Raw genomic sequence first — 19,045 nt, forward strand, 5'->3', positions numbered from 1 at the left:
CTAGATTTTGTAAAATACATGGTTTCACCCCAACCTAATCAATGTCACCAAGAAAACTTGTAAGTCCAATAAGACAAACAATAGTTAAGTCTGCAGAATATTTCCATATAGATTTAGAAGTATATTTAGCTCTTAATTCTCTGCTTTCAATTTTTTTGAGCCTTTTCTTGGGTAAAGTTACCGAATGCTTTTTTCAAAACAAATCTTAAGGGGAAACCCAACATGTATTACAAGTTACCGAATGCTTTTTTCAAAACAAATCTTACGGGGAAACCCAACATGTATTACAAACAGACTCAGAAATGCTCTGGTTAAGGAAGGAATGATGAGAGACTGGAATTGCTGAGGCAGCCACTGTGGTAAGTCCTCCCTGGGGACCAAAGGCACAAGACCACAGTCTATGCTAAAGAAGGAGAAACAGCAACAAGACATACAATATTTGGGGTATATCATTTTAATTAATTAAACTGTAGTCAAATCTTAAATGAACATTACAAAAGTGTGTGTGTAAAAATATGCACCATTTTGTGCCATTTTTTTTTTATGAGAATTGGTGCCAACTATTTGGAGAATACCAAAGGTAGGAAATGGTGTCCTGCTTTCTTGTTCTTTCTCCTTTTTAAAACGCTTTCTTTAGAATTCTCCCTTTGCACTTCCAGTTCCAAGTTGTTTCTCTCTCAATGGTTTGAGAAGAAAGTGAAAACTTTGCTTTTACAAAGAGATGAAAAGAGAGAGCCCTAATGGACCACATCTAGGATGCTAGATCATTGGCTCTGGAGCAACTACCCAGTTTCCAACTCTGGCTCCAGAATCTACCATCTGTGTTACCTTGGGTAAATAACCTCAGTAATCCCCAGTTTCCATACTTGTAAAATGTAGATAATGATATTACCCACCTCATATGACTGATATGAAGTTTAGAGATAACCCATCTAAGGTGTTTGGCACAAGGCACGGTACACAGTAAGTGCCAAAAAATGTTTGCTTTGATACAAAGACAATATTGGGGAGCCCCCACTCCAATTCTGACCTGTTTGATTCTAACACACATATGCCTTCCTTACTATAATGAGATGTTTGATTTTGAAGTAATTTCTGGTAACAAGCTCTTCGGATAATCAAAAGTTAACTATACTCATTCTGAATCTTCATAATTTAGAGAAAAATAAGGGGCTACGTCTTCTGGGTCAAAGCTTAAGTGTTAGTGTAAATGGAAGCCAAATAAGGTATCTGGAAAAATAAACAAATAATGAAAACAACTAGCAATATTTCCAACTGTCTCAAACTCAAAATACAGAAAGATAAGGTATGAGAATGAATCAGCTAAAACAGGTGTCCATGGAAAGCTGAAAAATTACAGATGCCTGCTGCCCCTCTAGAAGGGTAGCAAACACTGCTTCCCAAGTGCCCTAACCATAAAAAAAAAAAAAAAAAAAAAAAAATGCTGCTTTCAGTTCCCAGAGTCCCAGATACTAGCTACAGCACAACAAAGAAACAAAGAAAATAGAATTAAGGGTTCTCATGGGAATCACAACTTTATGACTCTAAAGCATTCAATCTTCATAAATACAAACAGTATTTTAAAGTCTGTGGGGGTGTTTTTTTTTTGTATCAAGCTATAAATAGCCCTAAAAATGAACCAAACATATAGTATTTTAATTTTTATAAATCTCTTTCCGAACATCTACTCTGAAAATGCATTCCTGAGGCAGTCTGGTTTACTCCATAAAATTTATTTCTATTTAGTTTTCATAAGTCAAATTTGTTTGTTAATTTTCTTCAAGCCTATAAAGAAAATAAAACTATTTCTAATTTCACATGTATAAAGCTATTGATATGCACAACACATCAAGAGCTAAATTAGAGACTACAGTTCTGATTTCTAAGAGATTGGCATGTCTGATGTAAATAAGAGGGCCTGTCAAGTTTCTTAGATAGACTGATTTATAATTGCAAGAAATATAGGACCAAAAAGATTTCTAAGGATGGTTAGGCTATTGGCAAAGCCATCAAACCTATGCCTTCACATAGAGAAAGAGACACTTTGGCAAAAAAGGGCAAAGGTTTACATAGGGGTAATTAAGGCAATTACTATATTTGAATAACTAATATTACAAAACTTGCTTATCTTTTAGATAGTTATTTAATTCTGCTAGGAGGTAGAACCACACACCACAGAGTCCCTCTAAAATAATGAAACTATATAAAGTAGTAAAACATTTTATCCCCTGGCCAATAACTCACAGCATTGCTCCATGAAAAAAAGAGATCCATACCGCTAGGCTTTGTGAGACGTTTGCAATGTTCTAAGAAGACAGGCATCTAAAGATGAAGGTAGAAATTCAAAAGCACTAAATGATTATGACCACAAACAATGGTAAAGAAAAATGTCAAAATAGCAAAATACAGTATGTAAAAAGTTATATAAATAGAATAATTATTTTTAAAAGTTAGAGAAATAGAGTAATTTTGTCAAAGGGAGTCCATGAACTACTAAAATAAAAACTCTCCCCACCATATTGGGAGAAAACATGAATAGTATAAAGGAATGAAAAACTCAAAACCACTCCTTCTAGCAATACCAGATGGAGACAACAAGGCACTGGATGTTACTTCACGCTATCTTAAAACATTGCAGTATTTTACTCATGTCAGATTATAATCAAACAAATCACACTGTCAAACAGTTTTTAAACATTATCAAATGATTAATTTTGAAATTCAAAAAACATGTATCCAATACTGGCTGGGGAAAACCCCTTGTGACTGGCACTTTCGAACAGCTGTGGGAATATAAGGCAGCAGCAGCTTTCTGGGGGTGGGGGATTCAGATGGGATAAATGATTTGGCGACAGTTATTGAAAATTTTAAAAGTATTCTGACCTAATAAATGCCATATCTAGGAATCTATCCGTGGGGGATTCAGATGGGATAAATGATTTGGCGACAGTTATTGAAAATTTTAAAAGTATTCTGACCTAATAAATGCCATATCTAGGAATTTATCCTGAGGAAATAAAGATAGCAATAATAATTTATGCACACGGATTTTAATCATACCATTATTGTTATACAGAAACCATACATGTAATAGGAGAATGGCTAAATGATAGTGCATCCATAAAATGAAATGTTAGGTAGCTATTTAAAAGCAACTTGTATTATTTAATAACATAGGAAAATGCTCATGATACATGCTAAATGAAAAAAGGAATATAAAAAAGCAATAAACACACTAAGACTGCAATTTTAAAAATGTATGTGTGAGCAAGAAGAAAAGACTAGAAAGAAATTGAATAAAACTGTTTTTCACTATTACGGACCCTTTTATTACTCACCTTTATTCCTATATGTATTTTATACACTTTACAAATGTTTATTCACTTTGTTTTTCAATCAGAAAAACAATAAAGGCTGCATAAAAATAATAACTAGATTTTAGGTTATCACTGATACTTGCCCTTTGACTCAATTACCTTAAATATTCTTGAAAGAGGTTAGAGATTTTTTTTTTTTTACAGAATCAGAAATTATGAAGTAAAAGACTTTATCCCAAATTAATCCTGGACTCACTATTCTATTCTTCAAGTTTTCTAAAGAAGGAACAAAACACTGTCTTCCTTTAGAAACAAAACACAAAACATCAAGCATCCCTAACAAAGTTTTCCGTTATAGCCAAATACAGAGCTTTCAAACAGCTGTGGAAATCTAAGTAAGCATCATCTTACTATTCAGTGGAAATGGAACACCCTCAAATACCTTCCTTCCTAATCTGAAAACTGACTTATAAATTACCAACATGACTAGATTAAGGAAAAACTAAAAAGCATTCAGATTAGTCATAACAAAAACTTCTAAGTATTGATTAGTAGAGTATTACTACCTTCATAAATATGGCTATACCTTATATTCTTACTCTAAAATAAGATATCCATAACATAACTTACTAAGTGGTTATTAAACCCTAGGCTTTTCATGTATTATAAAGAACTGCCCTTTTCCTATGGCTGCTTAGGTACCAACCATCTACTGATGTGGGCCCAATTTAGTTCTTTAATCACTTGGCTATTGCATTCTGAGTTTTATTACCCTAAGCCCCCTAAGAACCTCATCTTTTAAAATTCAACCAACTGCTGCTTTTCATTCCCCTAATCTGTCCTTTCTAGACTGGACTTTTTCCTAGGACACTTTACAATGCCACTGCTCCAAAACATCAAGTGTTAACTCAGAAAGGAAAGTAACCTCTACTCCCACACCCTTGATAACACCAGCAACTCTGCCTGCACCTTCTTTCCACTGGAGATCACAGACAGAGAGAAAACTTTCTTTCTCCACTGATAGATGACAAAGCAACTCTATCAAGTAGTTGACTAGCAAGATATTAGCTGGTGTCTAGCTCTAGATAACAAGACGTGCCTTCTCTGTTCTCCTTGTCAACTTGTTTCTTGTTTTTTTAAACCTTTAATATCCAGTTTTTCTCCTTAGAGTCTTGTCATATCTGAACTTGGCATCTCCAAAAATTTCTTTTATGTTTCTTGAACAATTAGGAAATACAGATTTAAAATGCCTTTTTGGCATCTATTGAAACATGTTCTGGTTTTTCTTATTTAACCCATAAAGATGACAAATTATCTTTAATGATAATGAGAACAACTTTAACATATTTGTTTCTGCAAAATAAGTATAACTTGATAGTTATGAAGTTCAATGTAATAATAAGAACCTGTAAACTCAAGAACTAGAATGTGAGCAATAACACATCCACCCATACTCCTCTCCTTTTCCCTCTGCCTGCCTTTCCCTTCGTGGGTAACCACTGTTCTCATTTTCATAACTGTCATCCCTTTTTTGGTTTTTAATAATTTTATCACATATGTAAACCTACAAATAGATTGTCTGATTATTCCTGTTATTAAACTTTATAAAAACGGCATCATACTGTATGTATTCTTCTGCCTGCTTAGAGTTATAAGTTACTGCTTTTCACTGTTGTATACTCTTCCACTAAATGAATATACCACACTTAATCTCTATTAGCCTATCATTGTTCTTAATTAATATGGGCAAAATTTAACAAAAGGAGCTTCAAATTCTCTAAATGTTAGTAATTAAAAGTAACAATAGTCATGCTTTCAGTGTTCATATGTAAACCAGTATTCTTTAACAGCTAGAAAAAAAATTACTCTTTAAATAGGGCTTCACATCAGAATTTCATCTGTAAATGCACCTTTTCTTTCTTCTTACGACTAAAGTTCCAGGTATAACTAAACCCAAGAAAATGTCCTTTGGAGTTGCTTTTTGAAAATCCTTTTGTTCCAATTCTCCGATGGGAATACCCCCTGGGCAGCTCCATTCTTATAGAATGAGGATTGGAGTGTAACCTGAACACCTCATGGATAACATGTTCTAAACCAAACACACCCATGTCTCCTGTCTCAACCTGCTCTTTTCATCTATTTCAGATTTGAATAATGGCCTCACCACCTAACCAAACGCTCAAGTAATAAATACAGAGCCATCCTTATCTCTTCTTCTTCTTCTCCTCCCATATGTAAGGAATCCCATGTATAAGGAATGACTAAGTCAAGGCAGCCATTGGAGAAGCATGTTAAAATGCAAATCTGACCACATGACTCCCTGGCTAAAATTTTTTAAACAGTTGATAATCTCCTACCATGTTTGGTAAGCTATAATAGATTGTGACCCATTGGAAGGTCATGGCATTAATTTAGTGGACTGTGACTAGGATTCTTTTTAAATGAAACAGAATGGAATAGAAAATATCAGGGTAAATTGATGAATTAAGGGTAAAGACTATGTTGTGGAACTTTTGTTTCAGTTGTGTGAATGTCTACATCTATATGTGTAAAGCTATGTGATGTAAAACAGTTTTGCCTGTGAATTATTTGTAAATGTATTTGAAGGCCACTCATTTACTGATGTAGTTTTCTCACATTAGAGAGGTCAGAGGTTACCCAGAAATTGATGGAAGTCACGAAGCTTCTTTTGAGAAGAGAATGTATACGTACCTATATATATGTATATTCTTCAAACATTGTTATGACAGTCAATCGAGCTATCCTAAGAAAATCTGGGGAAAAAAATTTGTTTTAAGTCCAGGTTTCCAAACCTCATTATAGCTCTCCAGGGAAATTTTATAGATAAGAAGCACTGATCTCCAAGGTGAAACCTAACTCCTCAAGAAGGTGGGGCTGGGTGGTAGATCACCCCTGTAATCCCAGCACTTTGAGAGGCTGAGGCAGGAGGATCGCTTGAGTCCAGGAGTTGGAGACCAGCCTGGGCAATATAGGGAGACTGTGTCTCTTCAAAAAGTTAAAAAATTAGCTGAGTGTGGTAATGCGTGCCTATAGTCCCAGCTACCCAGTAGGCTGCAGTGAGCTATGATGGAGCCACTGCACTCCAACATAGGTGACAGAGTAAGGGATGGTTAAATTTAAGGGACCACAAAGTATCATAGAATTGGTAAAATATTATTTTCCAAGCTTAAATAAGCGTGAGTACTATTAAAGTGACACTGCCTGCAATATAAATAACTCAATTCGACAAGTTCAGTTTTTGGTGGGAAACAAAAAAGCAAAGCCAATTAGTGACAAATTTTATTGACAAACAGATAATGTCAGGAATACAAACGGGCTATTTTACCTTGTCTACACAGTGTCTACCTGTCTATCATGGTGCCTGGTACACATTGTGTACTGACAAATGTTTGCTAAGTGAAGGCAGTAAGCTTAACTCATTGCTAAGAATACAATTTAAGGCAATTGTGGTAGCTTCAGATATTAGTTATAGCTCTAGCTGCTGCATTCCAAAGCGATGCCATTTGGTGAAGGGCAGAGCAGGGTGAGCACCCCTGTTTGTGCTCATGTTTTGGGGGGCTTGTCTTGCTGTAACTCACAGTGGGGCCTGTGTAAGGGTATGATCCGTGAGTACTTTGAGATAGTTTCCTCAGGCACCACAAACATACAATCAAAGTTATCCTCCCACCCTCTGCTATTCTGAGCTCTTCAAGGGCAAGGGATGACCTAGACCGGGTCCTCTGGTCAATTTACAATAGTTTCAAAGTATGATTCAATTATTGTGTGAGAAAATATGCAGTTTCCAGAGCAGCCCATCTCCTGGGTAAAATGAGATTTTAAAAAATGTGCACTCCAGCCTGGGCGACAGAGCGAGACTCTGACTCAAAAAAAAAAAAAAAAAAAAGTGTGTGTGTACGTGTTGTATGTGTGTGTATATAAAAACTAAAATTTTTAAAAAATTAGGTAATTTACTATTTTATTAACACCTTAGTAAATTAACATGTGGCTAAAGAGGTGTAATTCAGCAAAAGTATTAGATGATATCTATGCATGTTAACCACTGTAATATTAAAAAAATTAAAACAGAACTACCATTATAAAGAAATATAATTTTAACATTCTTCTAGTATTAATTACACTCAGAGCCAAGAGTATCAAGATAGCTGTTAGTTGGCAACATTCAGAGCCGACTGACTAAACATAACCCTTGGCAAAACCAGTGGGCTAGCCAAACCAAAACGTCAAGGGAAAGAAGTCGGAGGGAAGGCAGCATATTATCTAAGAAGGCATGGCAGTGCTGGGGATTTATTTTTATCTTTGCTGTGTATTTCAAGCTGATAGTTATCTTTGCTTCCCCAGGAACCAAGTAGGGTAGGGAAGGACAGTCTGCAGGAAGCATTTTCAAGGGGGTTGAAATTGCCTACTAACTTCAAATACTGTATAATTTAGTTTTTCAAACCCAATCTTCTCCACACCTCCCACAAAGTAAAATAAATAATTAACAAAATATCTCTGAAGGCTTTGCTAAGTTTGGGGATTAAAAAAACGAGAAGAAAAATCCAACCCTCTGTTTAATGACTCTACTGAAAGAGTTTTATAGCACTATTCAAGCCTTTAAAGTTACCAGTTAAATGCCAATTTCATCTTTGGAAGGTCATTGTGCCTTTTTAGAAGGCATACATTTAGAACTTGTTTGGCTGGCTATTCCTTGTTCATTCTGGGAAAAGTGTGTGTGACTCAGTGTTTCACAGGAGATACTGCATGGTACTTACAGAAAATATTTTCTATTTTCAGTCCTCTTCTTAAATTCTTAAACATGATTTCTAAAAATTAGGCCCGGTATGGTGCTTTAAACCTGTAATCCCAGGTCTTTGGGAAGCCCAGTCAGGAGGATTGCTTGAAGCCAGGAATTTGAGGCCAGCCTGGGCAACACAGTGAGACCCATCTCTACAACAACAACAAAAAATTAGCCAGTCATGGCTGTGTATCTATAATCCTAGCTACTTGGGAGGCTGAGGAGGGAGGATTGCTTGAGCCCAGGAGTTCAAGGCTGCAGTAAGCTATGATTGTGCCACTTCACTCCATCCTGGAGAGCAAGACCCTGTCTCAAAAAATAATTATTATTTTATTATTTCTAAAAATTATGTTATGTAAAACTATTTTCTAAAGCCTCTGGGATTGCTGAGTCTGAAAGTAAGCAACTAAATTAGAAAGAATTTAAGAATAATATTCTCATAACAAATACTGAGTTAATACCGAGGTCTAGAATCTCATTTACTGTGACAAAGTTAGCATTATTTCTCACTGCCCTGGGGAAATCACTCCCTGGACATGAGTCCCTGAGGCCTGAGGCAAGTCCACTCTGTACGGCTACCACATGCCAGCAGATGTGGGAATTATTCACTATTGAAAACTTTGCCATTTCAGATTTTATCTTAATTATAACATACCACACACTTACCTTTGTGTGTGTGCACATGCATACACACAGTTCTTAAATAGGTCTTCTGGAATTTTACAAACCTATTGCCAAGATGTGACATTTTGTATCTACTAAAACCCTTGTTTAAAAGGCTATTTCATACCAATGAAAAATACACATATAAGCCCTGTTCCTGATAGTCCCCCATTTCCATAGAAGTTCTGAGTGGAGGGTTCTGGATGAATCCTACATTATGAATTATTTTGTAAGTATTAGTCTGTATGTATTTGTTAAGACTGTGTGTTCTCTGAGGGTGGAGCCCATGCCATGCCCATCCCTGCATCTTTTCACACAAAGTACATAACAAGCACTTGGCACTACTAAAGGATGAAAGAATGTTTGCACAGTGAATAAGAAAAAAGCAGAACAATAAATTAACCTATTAACACATTCATTGATTAGGCTACCTGTGTATAGTTTATTGCTTAGAACAATTACGTTAGTTGATAACTGCATCAGTAACAACTGCTATTACAGTATGGCAGGAAGAACTTCTCCCTAGCAGTGTGAAGACCAAGACTGTTGTTACAGCTCTGCCTCTATTAACTGTGTGTCTTTAGACAAGAAACTTTCAACAAGCATGCAAATATAGAGTTTAGTTTTTAAAAATGTACTGAAACACTTCTGTGGAAAATTTTCATCTGCCACATTTTCAGTACCAGATCAGTAGATAGAACTATCTTGATTTTTATAAAGCTTACTTCACAATAAAAATGTTGCTTTTGGAAATTGGGTGCATTATACCATTATACCCCTCTAAATGTTGTAACTTGAAGATCACAATGCAGTAGCCCATGTGAATCTACCGGCTACCATTTCTGTTTAAATATGCTGTTCTAGAGAGATTTATAATCCCAGTAAACCTTTAGTTGTAAGTATCTTAGGTACAGATTAGAACGGTGAGAATTGGTTGATTCACACTCTTCAGAATCAGCAAAGCAATTTTGGATGATTTATTCACCTCCTGATATTCATGAGTTTAGAAATGAGAATCAACTGCTACCACAGATATTTCCTCATCTTTCTGAATCCAGAAAATGCCTTCAATGACCATCTAATTTTCTGAGCACCTTTTTCCATTAAGGAACAGGGGTAGAATGAACAGTGAAAGTCACAATTTATATTTTTAATACTACAAAGGCTGCTGCCCAACTGTGATAATAAAAATCCAGGTAATCAATGACTTTCAGAATTTCTACTCTTTAGCAGCATATTGCTATACTTTAATATTTCAGTCTGCATTTATTTAGAAGAAAACTTCAACCTAAGAGAACATGTTCAGGCACAAAAGCAAATACGCTTAAAAGCTAACCAGTCAAGATCCAAATTCTGGCCTTCTAAAGACATCACTGAGGGAAAAAAATCTTATAATTAGTAACAAGGAAGAGCAATAACCATGCAGTGCTTAGTGTGAGTCTCATCAGGGAAACAGAAAATGATTTTAACATAATATGTTCAGTTTTAAAACGATATTTTAACAATTCTTAGTTATACTTCAAATATGCCTATATATGACAGTATCATGACAGTTAAGGTACATTTTCAGTCATATTTGATGTAAAAAGACAAATAAAATTTCTCATTAAGGAAAAGTATCCTTTGTGGAAAATTTAAATTTAAATCTATTAATTTAAAGCCCTAAACATATTCCACATAGGAAAAAAATCTGTAAGCATACTTCTTCAGAGAGGATTTAAAGCAATCAGCAAGGCAACGTTAAATTATCATGGCTCTTGAGAAAAACAGAGGAGCAGTGTACAGAAGACCCTCACATCGGTGGCCCTGCGTCTTCCCTGTGGGCTGTGCCAACCCACTCTCTCCCCAGTAATGACTCTTTGTTTTTACTAAGTCCCAAAGAGCTAGGGAGAGCTCTGCAAAAAGAAGGGGGGAGGGGTGGATGGAATGCAGCTGCAGGCTCTGAAACAATGCTGAGTCCATATATTTTGTTCCCAGTTAGAATAATGAAAAGAGTTGGGGGTTGAGACAGAATAAGCAAGGTAGGATCAAACATCCTATAGCTCTCAGTCTATGGTACCTCCACTCTTCATCTACTCTACCAAATCCAATCACCATTTGCTTGGGTTAAAAAGTTTATCTGTTAAAATTCAAACACTCATTAAGATTTAAACCCATCAGTCATTTATATCTAAATTGCTTCCATCAGTGAACTATACCAAGGCAAGGAATAAAGTAGGAAGAGAAAGTAGAGCAGGCAAAGAAACTGAGGGCACTTGGACACATGGGACAGGAAAGCTACAGGGGGACATAGGTAGGAAAATTTAGAAAAGGTGGTCTAAGGTTTCAAATATAAACTGCCTGCTTTGCAATGCTGCTTAGGGCCCAGGGGCAACTAGTATGCTAGAGAAAACCATACTCCCTCCTAGACTGCTAAAAACTGCAAGGGTCAGAATGGAGAGTTTGGAAGCCTGCACATATTGGTGCCCTATAATTTAGGGTTTCGGCATAACTTGATGCCTCCTTAGAAAATATCCTTTACTTGCATTTCCCAGGAGAAAGAATTAAGGGAAGCATCAGCCCCAGAACCCTACTGCTCCTAGTAAGAGAAATGCAGCTCAAACCTTATACTCTTCCTCTAGCCCTCTTCTCCCAAGATAACCCTTTAGTGAAAATCCATGGAGCCCTCCAGGGCTGGTAGAATTAGGCCTGACCCTGGCACATCTCTTCAGATATTATTGCTGCCATTAAAATTTGCAGGAAAACTCAAGAAGCCTTAAATAAACACCTGAACTAAACCCTCAAATAGAAAATCAGCATGTGCTAATGACTACCTACTAAAAAGCTATACAACAAAATTCAGAAGAATACTTATTCCAATTAGGATCCAATTCATGAACACTTAGTCACTGAAGAGGAAAAACAGGACTTAATTGTAAAGCTGTCATGTAGAAGCAAAACTCTGACATCCACACAAACATCTCCTTCAAGTAAGCATTACAAAACACATTTAGAAGTACTCTTGGTCTGTGCTGAATGATGTAATTAATCTGACTCTTGAACTGTTTTCAAGTTATAAAGGTTAGAAAGACTATTTATTTAAATTGACACTTTTGCATTTTGTGACATAACAAAAATTCAGAAGTCTGCAGATTTACAATAATCAAGAATCTTCCTCCCTCAGCTTATGTTTTCTCTATAGCTCTAAAAATCCATTTACAGATATTACAAATTTCCATTTTATAGCTCATATATAGAGGCAAATATAGAATACATATTAATTTAAATGAAGCAAAAAGAATAATTGAGTCTACTATTTATTTTATTACTATGAAATATTAATAGTAATAATTTAAAAGTACTGATTCTACTCCTGTAAACTTTATCATCTATCATAAAGACAAAATTCATAAGTCCATTTTATTAGGCATTATCATTTATTGCGCTTTTAAATGCAGTAATAAAATACACAGAAAACTTTGTTTATTCTGTATATATGAAAAACTCAATTTCTACTTACATATTTCATTTCCTGGTATATACAACTTAAAAAAGTGCACACACAGCAAAATTTTGTTAATAGTAAAAGCAATCACAATCATAGCTTGCCTGAAATAAATAATCCCTTATGGATGTTAAGCTGTCATAAAACATACTCACATAATACCTTGCTGTACGTTATACTTCAATAAAAAGGTTCAAACATGCAATTATCCATGTTATGGATAAAAAACACTGTCAATATCAATAACCATATATGAATTTTTAAAAAGTAAGTTAAGAAAATAAGATAATTCAAGCATCTTAAAGATGTCAGAAATTTTCATTTAGTCACAAAGCTCACAGAATGAGTGGCTGATTATAATAAAAGGGTCAACTGAAAACGGATTTTAAAAGCTGAATAGCATGCAAGAACATTAGATTTGTTTGTTAAATCAATAAGAGTACTCACCCCGTGGAGTCCTTGGAACTGAATTGAAGGTCGAAAAGGAATTAAATTCTATTAAAAGAAACAAAAGAAACAAACAGGTAAACCTTGGTTACTGTGACACAGAACTAAATGTTTAAACTTTAAATCTATATTATTTGGGCCAGGCACAGTGACTCATGCCTCTAATCCCAGCACTTTGGGAGGCTGAAGCAGGAGGATCACTCGAGGCCAGGAGTTCAAGACCAGCCTGGGCAATACAGTGAGACCGCCCCCCCTCCAGTCTCTATTAAAAAAAAAGAAAGAAAGAAAGAAAGAAATATATGTATTTGGTCAGTGTCACAATGTGTGAAAATCTCTTTTCATTATATACTTTCTTTTGCATGTTACTATACTAAGATGCCTTGGATGAACAATATCACACTATTTACATTTCTCTCCGAACCACACAAACAAAATATATTTTTTGGCAGTGCAGCTAATCATGTTTTTGAAACTGACCAACATGATTTGGCAAAAAATGGTTAGTATGCCAATTCAATTTTACATTAAAAAAACTGTATTGTTGCATAGTTTCCTGGTATATTTTTAATAGGGGTGGGAAGAGGGAAGAGATAATTGGAGGAACTTTGCAATACTGTAACAGGATGCTAGAAATATAAAATTAAATATTTGAGAATAAACCTGTTTGCCATTTTCTCACATTTTATCAGAGATTTGTTTTTAATTGAGAGCCAAACAGGTTACCAGTTCTCTCACACAATTCTCACCAGGAGAACGTAATTTCTAGATCAGTGTTTTTTATTATGAGCTTTTTCTTCTTGATAACTTCAATATTTTATCATAGAGTTGTGCATTTAGAAGAAAAGCTGTTATCGTAAGCGTCAGCCATAGTCTTTTGCATGATTTCCTGTATTCAAAGTCATCAGCATATTTTTCTATGGGAAAGCTTTTCCAAATTGCCAACAGAAACCCATGAAGAAATCGGATTTGGGTAATGTTTAATGGTAGTACATCAGCCTGTAAACTATTCACACCTTCATATTCAAATCCAATGTACAAAAACAGTGGTTTCTGGTCTCATCTCTACCCCAAATAAAAATATAGAGGCACTAATATGTTCCTCACCTCAGCTACAGCACATCACCTACTACTTCCAAATGCTTCCCAAAACTTCTCTGCAGACTTAAAAGTTTACTAATAAGTATTATAATAAATGAAAGAGAAAGATAAATAAAGATAAGAACTTCTTTAAAAGACAGACCACCTGAATGTAAAATCAAGTGTAACATTAGCTATCTTATTATTATTTATAAAAATGAATAAACAAATATCTTCTTGGAGAAAACATTATAATGGATACTGTTATTGTTCTACTACCATAAAAGATCATTTAACTTTAGACTTATCAGCAGAATCTAAGTACTACTGGGTAACAAATTCATTTATTGGTGTGGGAGAAGTGAGCTTTTTAAAAAGGAAAAATAAAAAGGTAGTACCTGAATTTTTAAAATCTAATTTTTTAGTAGATTTTCATTCTAATTCATGGTCTTTTATGAAAATATAAATATAGATTAACTTTCTTAAGGTGAAAAATGCCACCCCCAAACTACTTTCCATGGCTAAACTCACTCTTCCTGAAGTAATGAAAGCATGCCCATAGGGGCCTAGGTAGCCCCTCTTCATGTGGAAGAGTAAGGTGGCCCTACAATTGAGATTATACAGGTTCACGTTCCAGCTTTCACAATATTTCCATCAGCCCTGCTTTCTGAATGTCCCTCCAAATCAGAAGCACTGAACATTAACCTCACTACACTTCCCTCATTACACTTCCCTCCTTGAATCCTGGCAACTCAGAGGTTGTCTTCAGCTCACCAGTGAAATTTGAAATTCTCTCTCCATCAAGTTCATTGATTCTTCTTGGTCAGATAAATGCAAACTTCTCAGCTTTCAAATTGCTGATATCCCCACTGGATATTACCTCTTTCTTGCACTTAGAGACATCAGTCCTCCTAGCTCTCTGATCACACCTTTCATTTCAAAAGGCTAGTGCCTTTCCTTTCCTCTTTCTAGATCCACTTCATCCTGGAGGCTCACTGAACCTGTTGGGTGATAACTCTGAATCTCTTCTCCATTCCTCAGCTGGCACCTCTCCATAGCCTGCTACTTACTACTGCTGATAGGACATTTTGCATTAGAAACTCACAACGGCAGCAAATCTCAATGACTGGCAAATACGAAACTAATTCCCCCATCCCCAGCCTTCCCAACCAAACTGTCACCTCTTTCTTACTTTTCTGGCAAAGGCACTTTTATCCTCTTGGTTCTCCAGGCTCGTCACCTTAAAATTAACTTACAGTCTCTTCTCTCCCCAACTTCATATTCTATTAGTCATTTGCATACTACATGCCACTAGAATCACAGGACTCCAAATCCAGATGAGGCCTTAGAGATAATACAGTTGGTGCCTATGCTCCCCAGGATCAGAACCCAAGACTCAATCTCCCTATTTTGCCATGCTGCTTTTCTTCTACTACCTTGTGTTCCACACACATCTACTAATGGGGTATTCAAGAGTGTGGGGGCATAATCCCTCATGCCAGAGAGTTCATCTTTTAGTTGGGGAAAATTTGAGAATGATTAAGTACTAGGCTAAGTAGTACTGGGAAGTGTAGTAAGAATTCTCAAAAAGGACAGTACGGGTTAGAATAGATAAATGTTTATGGAAAAGGTGGCTCTTGAATAGCAGTTTAGAAAAGGTAAGTTCCAAGGAGAGAGAATACCGAGGAAAAAAGCAAGGAGACAGGAATGGACACTATGGTCAGAGAGCAGGTCTGTATGTGTACGCTTCTTTCCCACTTGAAATACAACAGCAAGGATGAGATCTGACCTGTAAATTCCTGCCTAATTTTTCCTTATCCTCAAAATGTGTCTTCATTTTTAGTTTCTATTTGCTACAGAATAGGGCAATAATTTAAATTTCAGACCTCAGGATGACTCTGTCCAAAAAGTTTATCACTCTGAAATAATCCTGCCCTAATCCCCTCCCTAATCCCTCACTGATGGGTTTTACTCTTGCCTTTAACTTGATAAACAATTGGAGGCTCTCTCAATTTTTTGTATAAGAGAGTTGCTCAAAGAAGTGTTTTGGGGGAAGGCAGCTCTTTCAGTCATGTGTAAAATAGGTGGAGAGAGATGGATCAGGGCAGGGCAGGGCTGGAGAAGTGAGCTAGTGCACAGTCCGGGCGGATGCTTTAGAAATACCCTGGAAGTGGTAATAAAGGCCTAAATTAGTATGACTGCATCTGCAGCTAACAGGGGATAGTGGACAGAGCAGATATTCCCCAGGAAAAATGATAAGATGTGCTGAAAGCTTGAATATCAGACACCAAAGAAAGATGATGCCAGCATGGCTCCAGGGCTCCCAGTCACCAACTCTGGCCACTCTGCCCCAAACTCCCTCAAATTAAGTTCTTAGTCTCCATTTCAAAAGCAAGACCCTTATCACCTCACAACTAGATAATGGCTTTTTCCCTTCCTTGAAGTCCTTCCAAATTGTTCAAATAGCCAGCAGAACCTCTCTCATATACCACTGTCGGCCCACAGTAGTTCTTACCACTGTCTGTCAAAACAAAGCCAACTACTAAATAGAAAACACATCCGCTATCAACCAAGATCAACCAGAATCAACCAAGTTCATCTTCCACTTCCTCCCAACAATAGCTCAGCTATGTTAACCTTTGTTTGTTTTGCAAAGACTTTCCTCTCTAACTCTTTCCTGTTCTTCCAACCTGGCATAAATTCCCAAGCCCTACTTTGCCAATCCATAGTTATCGCTTACTTAACATTCAAGCTCAAAATTAATTTCCTCAGTGAGACCTTCCTTTGGATAAACCAGAAGTCAAACACTCAATGTTTCAATGTCTTCAAAGACCCAAAGGTCTTTGGAACAGATGGATGTAAGGCAACAAGGAGTGATGAGTACCTGGAAAATGAATGCCCAAAGGAAAAAAATCCAAATTTAAAAATGTTAAACCTGTTTCTAGCCAAACAAAACTCTGGTGCCACCATTTTGCTAACTTGGAACTATGTAACTATGAGTTAAATCTCATTAGCTGTTTGTCCAGATCCCAGCATCTACTGTTCCACTACATTGGGTATATTTTTTCATAGGTTGTCTTATTCCTGATTGTTATGATACAGGAGTCTTAGGCATATGTAACTTACAAGTATTACGTGCTCAGCTAAAAAAAAAAAAAAAAGTATTGTAAAATCATTTTGTATATGTTCTCTTTATATATGAAGTATACCACTATACACATTGTACACATATGCAGATTACTATTCAGGGTTGTACAGACAAGACAATATGTACTATTCTTCACAACAATTTAGAAACTTGCAAGAGTAATTTTGGCTATATACAATTTTTTTTACCTCATGCCCTGAATTTAGAACTTGACTTCTTGACATGCTTATAGTTCTACCTATACAGCTTGACTCCTCAACAAGAATAATTTTTATGTAGTTTTCTAATGTATGGCACAGAGCATTTTTATATCTATCGTCTCAAGTGAGCCTCCTAAAACCAGCCCTGGGTGGTAGGAAAGCATCATTATCCCCCATTTCAGAGACAGAATAAATAATGAGTCTCTAAGAGGTAGAGTACATCGCTCAGGATCACAGACCTGGTGATTAGCAGAGCTGGGCCTTAAATCTAGTCCTCTGAATTCCAAATACAGTACTCTTTCTTTCTCTTGCCTCTGAAATGTGTTACCCCCAGTGCTAAATATTTAAAAGACCTTAAACGTTCACTCAGTTCTTTTGGCATTTTGTTTCCAAGGAAAATGAATTTCATAAAGTAATTATAATTTCCAAAAAAACTAAAGTATAATTTAGTTCAGTTTCTGATTAAAAACTGAAAAAAAGTTTTTTTTTTTCCTTTAAGGATGTTCTATAGTGAAAGAACATAAATATTTGTTACCATTTTATTTAATACATAATAAAACCCTCATTTATGGAATAGTTGTATGTACTTATCCAAACAGGGCAAACTAAGCTCATTGTTACTCAGAAATTCTTTTAAGATATCTAGCAATCTAGAAAAATACTTAAAAGAACCTCAAAGGCTTTACTGATTTTAATCCCAATTTTAGAAAAGAACATGTTAACTAGGCTACAGCTCTTGAATGTTTTTAAAAATGCCATAGGGCCGGGCTTGGTGGCTCACGCCTGTAATCCCAGCACTTTGGGAGGCTGGGCGGATCAAGCGGTCAGGAGATAGAGACCATCCTGGCTAACACCGTGAAACCCTGTCTCTACTAAAAAAACGAAAAATTAGCCGGGCGTGGTGTGGTCACCTGTAATCCCAACTACTCGGGAGGCTGAGGCAGGAGAATGGCGTGAACCCGGGAGGCGGAGCTTGCAGTGAGCCGAGATGGCGCCACTGCACTCCAGCCTGGCAACAGAGCGAGACTCCACCTCAAAAAAAAAAAAAAAAAAATGCCACAGGAAGAAACAGAACTCTACACCACTTATTTTGTATCTGATCACTCACTGTGTTATTAAGAGAGACACCAGGAAAAAGTTTAGAAGTCAATACCATTATAAGCAAATGTCTAAAGCATGTTAGTTTTTTATCCAAATTTTTTTAGCCTAAGTTTAATTGTATAAACATGACCTCAACTCATTGTATCTTTAAACATTTGCTGAACACATTCCCATTAGAAATGAGTTTCAGGTAAGGCTTCAACTTTTGCCTTTAGCTTTAATTAAATATTTTCACCAAGTAGCTCTTCTGAAAATCAAGTTACTCTAGGGCTTAAGGGAATAGTATTTGAGCTATAAGTAAGAGAGTGATCTGGTATCTATTTCCAACCAAGAACACAAAGGCAGATTGTAATTGGCTAGGGAAATTCCTTCAACAACCTGATAAAAGTGATGGTTTGCAGTCAAAAGATTGTCAAATTTTAGTACTTTCACTGCTCTTAGAAGCTCCTTGAATTTATGCTTTATACCTCTTATGAAATGTTGGGCATTCCTAAGCACAGAATAGTAGTATAGGCAATGCTAAAATGCTCTTAAGTTTGGTTATACTCTTGACATCTGAATTTACAAGCCAATGCTACTGCAACAAGAATTGCTCTATGACCAAAGAGACCTATGTACACTTATTTCCAGGGACTATTCCTCACAATATATCAGAACTATAAAAGTAATATATAATTTACTGAGTCATTTTCCTAAGAAATATTCATTTTCCTAAGGAATATTAATTCTGACATGATTCCTTTGGGGTGGGAGAAGAGCACAGCTGCTTTTTTGGAGTTGAATAAAAAAGTTATCCTATAAAGGTAGTTTATA

The 19,045-nt window shown here is 36.0% G+C and overlaps 1 protein-coding gene across 2 annotated transcripts in view; it reads right to left on the reverse strand.

The window, feature by feature from the left end:
* The window catches only part of ELL2 (elongation factor for RNA polymerase II 2), a 74,149-nt gene that overhangs the window by 42,623 nt on the left and 12,481 nt on the right, over positions 1-19,045 (reverse strand). Inside the window, exons 2-3 of one of the 2 annotated variants that reach the window (XM_009240914.4) lie at positions 12,707-12,754; positions 2,245-2,322 (exon numbers count right to left, since the gene is read on the reverse strand). In XM_009240914.4, the coding sequence (XP_009239189.1) occupies positions 2,245-2,322; positions 12,707-12,754 (126 nt within the window). The remainder of the gene's footprint in view (positions 1-2,244; positions 2,323-12,706; positions 12,755-19,045) is intronic. The other variant, XM_002815753.6, reaches the window with a different exon arrangement.

The sequence above is a fragment of the Pongo abelii genome, chromosome 4, assembly GCF_028885655.2.
Source record: "Pongo abelii isolate AG06213 chromosome 4, NHGRI_mPonAbe1-v2.0_pri, whole genome shotgun sequence".
NCBI classification, from domain to species: Eukaryota; Metazoa; Chordata; class Mammalia; order Primates; family Hominidae; genus Pongo; species Pongo abelii.